Here is a 10,853-nt window from a genome sequence, read left to right on the forward strand (position 1 = left end):
CCTAGTTGCAATGGTCCTTCCGTCTGCTGAACAGAAAAGAGGATGTCTGTTAGGGTTTTTTTATGTTGGAAAGATAATTAAATACATTGTCTTCTCTTTCAAGCCTCCATTCCTTATTCATTTTGGGCAGACGCTTCTCTATTTGGAGTTTATATAATTAATATTACTCCTCTTCATATTCTTAATTTTACGTCATCTTATGAAAAATTGTACGGTAAACCACCTAATTACAGTTTGCTTAAGGTCTTTGGGTGTTTATGTTTTCCTTGTGTTGCACATTCTTTTTCTCACAAGTTTCTTTTACGATCTAAGGCTTGTTTATTTCTCGGTGTATTTCCGCAACATAAATGATTCAAATGTTTGGATCAATCCACTAATCGGATAATTCTGTCACGTCATGTAAATTTTAAAGAATCCTTTTTCCCATATAGTTCTACGTTTCCAGCGACTCCTAGTACTCTTACAGTTCCTTTCTCACAAACCACCCCTCCTATATTTTCTCCAGTTCAGTTCCCTTATATGTATGTTTCACCAATTATTAACTTTGATTTTATCTCCACGTTCGATACAACTTCTTCCCCTTCTATCTCTATTTCTCCTAAAAACTTGTCTATAACTTCTTCTAGGATTATAACTTCCTCATGTTCAAATAATCAATTTCCTCAACCACCTACCCACACACATGTTGTGCGCAGTTCTCCTATTTTATCTACATCGCCTTCACTTATGCATAATTCACGTATTCTAACTATTTTTCTTTTATCCCCACAAAATCAACAACCTCTTTCTTGTGAAATTACCTCCACTACAGATCATGTTATGCGACATTCTCGCCAAGATGCATCATCTTTTTCTAATTTAATATCTTCTCCAACTTTAGATCCTAATCACTCAGATAGCCGTGCCCATGCCATGTTTACTTGTTTGATGATCGGGTCGCTAAATCCATGTGTTTTCCCCTCAGTTAATGTATTTATTTCCACTGCACCAGTTGAGCCAACATGTTTCACACAAGCATCCAAAGACTCTAGGTGGTTTAATGCAATGAGTGAAAATTTTAATGATCTCGTCCAAAATGATACATGGACATTAGTCCCTCCACCTCCCAATGTGAATATAGTAGGAAATAATTGAGTATATCGGATTAAGTATGATCTTACTGGCTCTATAGACCGCTTCAAAGCTCGTTTGGTTGCACAGGGATCTTCTCAACTGGCAGGTTTAGATTATACAGAAACTTTGCTCATGTGATCAAGTTAAGCAATGTTCATATAGTGTTATCTTTGGCTTTTCTTCATAATTGGTGTATGCATCAATTAGATGTATTTAATGTCTTTCTACATGGAGAGCTAAATGAAGATGTTTATATAAGGCAACCGAAAGGTTTTGAGCATTCTCATTATCCACAACATGTGTGTAAGCTAAATCGTGCCATTTATGGGTTGAAACAATCACCTAGAGTGTGGTTTACTCGACTTGCAACTTATATTTTGGACATTGGTTTTAAGTTGTCTACCTCCGATCACAACATGTTCCCTTTTCAACAGGACAGTTCTATTTTGATACTTCTTATTCATGTTGATGACATTGTTATTTTTGGCTCCTCAGAGCGGCTTGTTTCTGATTTTATCAAATCCATGAAAGCTGAATTTGCAATGAAAGATCTTGGTTTCGTTCATTAGTTTTTAGGTGTGGAGATAGTTCACAATACTATTGGGGCTCCTCTCCTGCAACGGAAATATATATCGGATCTTTTGCATCGATTTTATTTGGCTGAAGTTAAGCCTGTCCAAACTCCTCTTTATAGTAAGCTTGATTGACATTCTGTGGACACCCAACTTCTTGATGATCCTTCTCTGTATCGTAAGATGGTCGGCAGTCTTCAATATTTATCATTCACACGACCGGATACACAATATATTGTGAATATGGCTTCCTAATTTTTGCATCAACCTCTTCTTATTCATCTTCAAGCCGTTAAGCGAATATTCCGCCATTTTAAAGGCACTCTTGCTTATGGGTTACAGCTGAACAAAAATACTTCCACCTCTTTAACTCTATTCTCAGACTCGGACTGGACGGGATGTACATCAACTCGTCACTCTATCTCTGGATTTTGCATTTTCCTTGGGAGTAATTTGATATATTGGTCTACAAAGAAATAACCAACTGTTGCGCGCTCAAGCACTGAAGCTGAATATCGTGCTCTGGTTGTTGCCACTGGCGATGCTATATGAATATAATTTCTTTTACGTGACTTGGGTATTTATTTTCCCACTCCTATTATTGCCAAATGTGATAATATTAGCGCCATCCATCTTGCACATAATCCAGTTTTTCACTCAAGATCGAAACATGTTGCTTTGGACTATCATTTTATTCGCGAAAAGATTGCCCAAGGTGACCTTACGGTTTCTCATGTTCCCACCTCACAATAGCCTGCAGATGTTTTTACGAAAGGTGTCTCTGTTACAAAATTCAAGGAGTTTCGGGACAATCTTCATGTTTGTTCCTCCACTTCAGATTGAGGGAGGGTGATAATGATATTATTTTAAATATAATTTAAAGAGTTATGTACTTGTAATTGCCTTATAAACAGCACATGTTGAGGACCTTTCTATTCACACAGGCCTTGGTTCATTTTCTCCATTCTCTCTGTAACTTAAACTTCAACTTCAATGTTATAGATTAGGCCGGGTTAAATTATTGAGGCGGGGAGGGTTATAATTTGATTTATTTTAAATTGACTAATTATTTTTAATTCTAGTTGCTCATGTGTCCTTTGTTAGTCATAAGGTATATTTAGCCCGAAAATATAAGTGAAGGGTATATTTAGCCCTAAAATATAATGAGAGGGGTATATTTAGCCCGAAAGTATAACGGGAGGGGTATATTTTGCCCCAAAATGTAACTAGGGTATATTTAAATTATTTCCTACAGTACATACAAAGATATATTTAGCCCTTTACCGTAATCTAAATAGTAGAAATTTTTAAAGATTTTGTTATTTTAAATCGTATAATTACATAATTTTCCTAAATACTACCGTACTACATATTTTTGTAGCCTTCAATATTTGGAGGGCCTTAATTACTTTAGGACGCCCCCAAATTGACCATAGTCTCGTGAGTTGTGACTAATTATGGTAAGAATTAAAATTTAAAATTAAACCCAACCCAACATTAAGTGGGATAATAATATAATCCCAAGATTACTAGATTTCGGACCTTAGTTTGCTCTATATAATCTTTGTCATTCTATAAGATTTTTCATAATATCATAAGCCACTTTTTCTACTTGTCTTTTAGATCACAGTACAATTACTAATTCTTCATTGTACGTACCTTATATTAATTGTCATGGGATTGTGTTTTAGCAAAAAGTGTTGCCTCACAAAAGAGAAGAAAGACGATTATGATCTGTTTAAGTTAGGAACGACTACTCTCAATACTACCACTTATTACCCTACTACTGCCGGAGGAGGAGAATGCAAACGTAGAGGCAACCACCACCATCACGGAGGTGGAGGTAGAGGTGGAGGTGGCGGTCACCATCTCAAAAAAGAGGTGAACATAGAGAAGAAAGACGATTATGATCTGTTTAATTTAGGAAGGACTACTCTCGATAGTACTTATTACCCTACTACTGCCGGAGGATCAGGAGGAGGAGAAGGCCACCGTCATCATCACGGAGGCAACCACCACCATCACGGAGGTGGAGGTGGCGGTTGTGGAGATGGAGGTGGCGGTTACGGAGATGGAGGTGGCGGTCACCACTATCACGGTGGTCATCATCATTGAGGCGTGAGGTGGTTGTGGAGGAAATTAGCATCAAATTAATTTTAAATATTCGTTAGGAAATATAGGACTAGTATTTTTTTCATTCAGGATTATCCATGTCTTCAACTTTTTTTTTTTTTTTTACAAGGCATGCATGGGTTTAGTTTGTTTTATTTTTCATCTATACAATTCCAATAAATCTTAATTAGTTGAAGATATATACAGTGTTGTTAATTATAGTGCAAAATTAAAATACTTTCTTCTCTCTATTCCTAATTCCCTGCCATAAGCATCCACATGATCACCTGCAAAGCAATTATCAGTAACAAAACATATTAATGGGAGGACTTAGAAGGAGATAAAATTCAAAACCAATATACTGATGGCTTTATTGTTTGGATGGTTGTTATGTATTGTTTTATAATATATTGTATTGTGTTTTATTGTATCATATTGTATTATTTTAATGAATATAATGTTTGAATAGATTGTATCCTTCTTCATCGTTATATAATGTCACACTTCATAATTTGAAGGATAAAACTATAAGAAAAGTAGGGTTTTCCGTCGTTACATAATGTCACAAGTCCATAATTTGAATGATAAACTTACAAGAAAAGTAAGGTTCTCTGTCGTTACATAATGTCACACGTTTAGAATTTGAATGATAAACCTACAAAAAAAAATTGGGTACGAGGTAGAGTTACTATGAAAGGTATGATAAAAGATGAAATCTGATAATGAAATAATATAAAAACAAAATAAGAAGAAAATATTAAGATAACGACGCGATCACACAAAATCAGTCATTACATAAAATGGTCTTCTCATCATTACCTAACAATGAATTTAGGTGATACGATACAATAGAATCTAAGTAACAATCAAAACAAATAATTGTATTTAAGCTAACAATTGAATACAATACAATACAATACAACGAGTAACAACCATCCAAACAAGGTAGACTCTGATTCCTTTCAACTTTTTTTTGTTTAAAATCATTTAGCAAGCACTTTCTTGTAACAAAAATAGTCATCAATTAGCCCAGAGATACAGTAGGAAAAAGTACATGTCTATCATCTCATCAAACCTATTACAAAACAGAATTTTCAATCCTAAAAGATTTACAAACTAGCTAAGGACTTGTACACGGCCACAAAATCATCTTGATGGACACTTCTCAAGTACTCTCTAAGTTCACACATCTTCCCAAAAAGAACACCAACAACACAAAGTTTCCACGATTATCTACTAATGCGACACAAATGCTGGTATTTCATCGGTGATAGTGGTGGCATCACTAATACTGTTACTGTTAGAATCATCATCTGTAATGTTTTGGCGCCCTGGGATTGTGTAAATGGAGAGACTGGTGTTCAAGTTTCTTCGAGTATCATCATTTTCGGGTGGGCAAAACCTGTATGAAGGAGGTTTAGAAGGTGGAACAACAACCGAAACAGAGGCTACCCTTTTTCTGTTGGCTCCCCTGTGCATGTGAGTCTCACAGTACTTTTGACAAGGAACAACAGTCTTGCTGCATCTCCATTTCTTTCCATCTGATCTTCGGCACCTCTGTTGGTCAGCTTCTGAGCCTGTGTTACAACAAAAAAAGGTTTAACCGTTAAGCATGAACTATTCTCAACAATCATCAAGGTTGCTGAGCTAATAAAAGAAACTAACTTCTCCTTCCACTGTCACAGCTTTATGCAGAAGGAATTTAAAAACTACAAATAGATCATCAGGTTAAAAGCCTACCTAACAAAATCTAGCCAATGCAGAGGACTAAAATAAAAAACGTTATCGATTACTATCAAATATGAGGCAAGAAATTATTTAGTATTGCACAAACCCAAGCAAATTAATAAAAGGAGACCATACAATCCTGATTCATCTAATAGTTTCATGAAGCACCCACTATGAGGCACTGCTCAGAAGAATTTTTAAATAATCCACTGCAAGATAATTTTCCTGGAAAGGCATGCTACTTTTACAGTTCTTAAACCGATGAAAGACAAGGTAAAATGAAGACGGAAAGAAGTTCCTTGAATATAACATATTGGAATCGGTGGTTTACCTATAGAGTGTTGCAGGTCACTCTTTGTAGATAGACCAAAAATTGGAACCAAAGCACCATGCTTCCTAGCTTCTCCGCAATTCTGTTTTTGGTTGGTTTTGCTGGGACTAATACGATTGAAATCAATGTTCTTACTATCAGCATTGTCACCAGAAATGAAAGATGGGGTTCTTACGGACGTTGTGATGTCCTTTCTATTGCAAATCATGTAGTTGTCTTGCTTCTCACTGCCGTTGCCAGAATTGATGAATCTTAGTTTAACAGATGAGTCCTCGATGCCGTTGTATTGGTTACTTCTGCTAGTAGAAGACAAACAGGATGTTTTACTACTTGCAGGAGCACATTTGCTGCCAGGGTCATCGGAACTGGCATACAGTTTAGTTATCTTGGAAATGATATTTGTATCATCTGATCTCATATCATGTTCAGAAGATTCCACAGGCTTTCTTGAACGTCGACCTCGATGCACATGCTGCCCACAGTACTTCTGACCTGGAATCACATCCCTTTTGCACCTCCATTTCTTCCCATCAGTTCTTCTACACCTTCCTGGTTCAGGATCCGTCATGCTCGTATAATCAAATCTCCCCACTGCAACCAGAAGCCATATTATTAAACATTAAAGTATTACAACATGCTTCAAAGAACCTAAGTATTCACATAGCCAAGCTCTTCATTGTGCAAATGAGTACAACATGGATTAAACACTTACTCTATCCCTTACCTATCAAAGACTATTCAGCACCAGATATGCATTCCCCACATCAAACCAAGTATGATGTAAAGACTTTTAGATGATAAAAGCACAAGTAAGCCTATAGGCTACTGAGTTTCTAAAATTTAGAGCTCATAGACTCATATAGTAGGAATGACCATAATAAATAACGCTCGCACTGTTCCGAGGAAAGATGGCGGAACGAATGAACATGATTGTCCAAGGACCAATCTAATCAAATACAGGGCAAATGTTTTATCATAAAGCAACACTTAAATGCATAATGACCACCAAAAATATGCATCTCACAGTATAGGAAATAAAACAGTAGAGTCAATCTAACAAGAGAATCAAAAAGCATTGTAGACTTCAGAATATTATCATATCAAGGTAAACGAAAAGAGCCAAAATTCGAAAAAGAACAGAATCCAAAAGCATAACAGAGTCAGAATATCAACTCAAAGAAAAACAAAAGCAAATCTTTTCCAGCAACTGAACTTCATCCAATGTACCAAGTTTCAGAAACCAAAAAACTCATTTCCAATAGCATAAAGTCAGTTCAATGTTCTTGAGATCTTAGCATTCTTATCAATAGACTTTTCAACTCTGTTATTCAAAAAAAAAAAAGTTAAAAGTATCCAGAAACAAACACCACAGTTCCACTTCCCCCTATTAGACCTACTGAATACAAAAGGAGAATCATCCAACAATTTTCCAAAAGTTCAAGCAAAAAAAAAAAACACATTCTTGAATATTTTGCAATTGTTCTTGATGGAATTCAACAAACACAAAACTTAAAAAAGGCAAATTAAAGCCAAAGAATAGGAACTTTACAGGTAGGATATAGTTTGTAGATTCCCCCGTCACCCAAGGAGCTTGAAACACTATTCCAAATGATGAAAAACAGATGAAAAGGAACTGGAAGACCAGAAACTAAATACTTAAAAATCACAGCTTGGAGTTGAAGTTCTTGAAACTGAGCTGCTGTGAACAGAGAGTTAGAGGATTTGGAATCTTTTTCATCTTCCTCAACAACATGGCTTGAACTTCCATAGCCTAAAGACAGCTCTATGCAAGGTGGTGACCCTTCTTTCTTCTTTATTTCATCCTCTTTTCCTTTTCCTTCATCAAAATAAGCATAATTTCATCAGTAACACAAACCCCACATAAAAAAAATCCAATCTTTGACACACATAAATATAAACATATGAAGGTAACAATAAACAGAGAGAAGAAGGGTAAAGACCTGAGAGAGAAAGAGGGGTGGCAGAGAATAGATGAAGCTGCATTTCTTGACTTCACATGGAAGGAAAAGGAAAAAGCAAAACCTGCAACTAAACCAACCCAGAATTTACTATACAGAAATGAGAGAGTGGTTCAGCTTCTGAGACTACAGCTGATATTGCTGACACTTGCCAAAGATGCATCACAGCAAAAACTGATGAGCACAGTAAGAGAGAAGAAAACAAAAAAGCTACTTCCTTTATTCAATTTATATGATATGTATCACTTATTCAGAATTAATTTGAGTAAATTTTAAAATTTATATTATATAAGATTAATTAAATATTTCAAAACTATACCCAAAAAAAAAAATTAATTCCTCATTTTCTGTTATAGGACATGTTGACTCACACACCACATATGAGTCTTGTTTGAAATAAGTCATAAGTTATAAATTCGTTCAAATAAGTTCAATAGTAACAAAGTAGCTATAAAAAGTGAAGGAATACTTACTAATATAGCAAAAAAAAAAAAATATGTAATTTAGAGATTAGTACTATTAAAAAGACAAAAAAAAAAAAAAAAAGAGAGTAAGGAATATAATTGAAGAAGAACACGGCAGTGAAGCAATGAAGAAAACAAAAGAAGTTAGGTCACAGTGATTAGTGGGATGGAAGTGTCAGCTGCCATTTCATTTTTCCTACTCCCTCCGTCCCTTTTTAGTTGTCCACTTTAGAAATGACACACAGATTAAGGCAACAATGATTAGCACAGTGAAGTTACAATTTTACCCTTATGACAACTTTTCACTTCAAAATTACAACCACTTATTTGAATTCAAGTGAAATAAATTGGAGGGAAACAACATACACTTTTACAATTTTCAAGAAGTGTAAATAAGGGTATAATAGGAAAAAATTTGTTGTCCTTTCTTGATTTGTCAAAATGGACAACTAAATAGGGACAACTAAAAAAGAAAATATGGACAAGTAAATAGAGACGGAGGGAGTACTAGCTTTTGTCTGTGAATATGAACATGTAAGTAATTAAAGTAAGTGGTCAGAATTTGTTCTGACATTTGGTCAGTTTTCTTACAGCATTAAAGCCAAATAGCAGACTCCATCAGACAAACAACCTTCAGAAGAATTTCGTGATATCTACTACCATCACTTACCCACCTTTTTATCTCTTTACTCTATGGTTAATTACCACTACCTTTCTCCCTTGTATCACTCTTCTTCTTTTCTTTTTTTTCTTTATTCATATTGAAACACGATTAATTTAATAAATTTTTATTTATCAAAAAAGTACTTTTTAACAAGACATTTGATAAAGAAAGAAACAGTTTCATTATTACAACACATTCTTTGATGGTTCTATATCACTCTTGAGTACTCTATTGGGCTTTCTTCTTCTTCTACGTTTGGTCATAGATTTCCCAAATAAAATCTGGAGAAAAAAATTAGCAAATAGTGTTTGTTCATATAATTTGTCATTATTTGGCAAATAACTCAAATTTCTAAATACTAAAAAAAACTAGTATTTGGGCCAAATCTCATTATTTGGGAACTTTTAATAATTCAAATTCTACACCAAATTTTTATCTTTTACAAAAACACTTTCTATAGTTGTTGTTTGTGTTGTTTTACATATTTTTTTACATGAACATCAAAATAGTGATAGAATATTCAATTAAGTATGAAAGTGATAATATAGTTGTTAATGAAAATGATAACAATCCGCTGAGGGTAACAAAGTCAAGTACTATGTAATACACATATGGTTAGTTTTGACAGTTTTTAAAACTTAAGGGTGATTCATATTTCTTAAAAATGTGAAATATATTTCCCAAATAGTATGGCCAAACACATGGTGAAATTTCACCTAAATTTTCACCCAAATAATATTTGCCAAAAATATTTGGAAATCTACGGCCAAACGCTAGCTTAAAGATTGATTAATTTAAAGTTATGTTATATATTATTTTTTTGTTTTAATACTTTTAGATTTTGAGATTAAAATAAGTTTTTTTTTAATATGATATTTTTATAAATATTTTAAATAATCAATTATTGTGATTTATAATGCTTTTTACGTAGTTTTCAATTGTATATATTTTATTTCATAAAATTTAACGATTCTATGCATAAATTACTGTTAAAACTAAATGATTTGATTCTCAAATTTTTTAATTTTTGTCACATAAATTAGAATAAGGAGAATATCATTTAAAATGAAAATGCTCTCTAGTAAAACAAAATTATACCTCAAATTTGAATTTGAGATCTTTAGGATAAAGAGTTTTTGTGTATCTCACCATAGTCATTGTTGATATCTGAGGGGTTGTTTGATAGACTTGTATTAGAGAAAAATTATGCATATATTAATTTTTTCTTGTTTGACGTAATTTTTCAACATATATATAATTATATAATACTATATTATATTTTGATATTATTTTGTGTAGAACTAATGCATTACAAATAATGAAATTAGCAATATAAGGGGGGTTTAACACATGCATATGAATGATTAAAAACACACTTATTCTTAAAAAGTGTATAAAACTAGAGAATTAGGAGGATATTTTTGATTTTTTTGTATATAAACAATATTAAAAACAGTATACAACATATACAGATTATTTTCAACTCACTAACTCATATAATAAATAAACAATAATATCAGCATAATTAATTCATATGTGCTAATTCCGGCATGATTTACTTAATGCATTTGCTTTGTGAATAAAATAAATAATCGTTTGGGAGGAGAAACAAGATATATGAATTAGGATTGTATCCTTGTTATTCAAATTGTTTTAATCTATTTATCTCTAATACAACACTATTTTAAAAAAAAAATAATCCATATGATCATGTTAAAATTGTAATAATTTGATTTAATGAGACTAAAAGTTTATTTAATGAAAAACGTGCCAAGTGATGTATAAATGTTGTGCTATTATGTGATGTATTCTTAAATAACTTATGCATTTATTACTCAAACGAATTATATACGGGTAAGAAAAAAAAATCAGCCTTTTTTTATATAGTGA

General features: G+C 33.3%; 2 protein-coding genes across 2 annotated transcripts; one reads left to right on the forward strand and one right to left on the reverse strand.

Annotated features, from left to right (window-relative positions):
- The first annotated feature begins 3,359 nt into the window (after positions 1 to 3,359).
- On the forward strand, positions 3,360 to 3,800 carry LOC125860007 (dormancy-associated protein 2-like). The gene has a single exon (XM_049539928.1). The coding sequence runs from the start codon at positions 3,360 to 3,362 to the stop codon at positions 3,798 to 3,800; it is 441 nt and encodes a 146-aa protein (XP_049395885.1).
- A 941-nt stretch (positions 3,801 to 4,741) lies between these two features.
- On the reverse strand, positions 4,742 to 8,109 carry LOC125875894 (growth-regulating factor 9-like). Its single transcript, XM_049556959.1, has 4 exons — positions 7,818 to 8,109; positions 7,406 to 7,693; positions 5,857 to 6,447; positions 4,742 to 5,374 (listed from the first exon to the last, which is right to left on the reverse strand). The coding sequence occupies exons 1-4, from the start codon at positions 7,858 to 7,860 to the stop codon at positions 5,034 to 5,036; spliced, it is 1,263 nt and encodes a 420-aa protein (XP_049412916.1). The 5' UTR covers positions 7,861 to 8,109; the 3' UTR covers positions 4,742 to 5,033.
- Between the last annotated feature and the right edge of the window lie 2,744 nt (positions 8,110 to 10,853).

The sequence above is a fragment of the Solanum stenotomum genome, chromosome 1, assembly GCF_019186545.1.
Source record: "Solanum stenotomum isolate F172 chromosome 1, ASM1918654v1, whole genome shotgun sequence".
NCBI classification, from domain to species: Eukaryota; Viridiplantae; Streptophyta; class Magnoliopsida; order Solanales; family Solanaceae; genus Solanum; species Solanum stenotomum.

Excerpts from the sequence above, each read along its gene's own strand:
- LOC125860007 (XM_049539928.1), top strand. The coding sequence starts at position 3,360 with ATGGGATTGTGTTTTAGCAAAAAGTGTTGCCTCACAAAAGAGAAGAAA.
- LOC125875894 (XM_049556959.1), bottom strand. The coding sequence starts at position 7,860 with ATGCAGCTTCATCTATTCTCTGCCACCCCTCTTTCTCTCTCAG. Across the intron at positions 7,694-7,817 it reads CACCCCTCTTTCTCTCTCAG|GAAAAGGAAAAGAGGATGAA; the intron begins GTCTTTACCCTT and ends ATTTTGATGAAG. Across the intron at positions 5,375-5,856 it reads TGACCTGCAACACTCTATAG|GCTCAGAAGCTGACCAACAG; the intron begins GTAAACCACCGA and ends GTTGTAACACAG.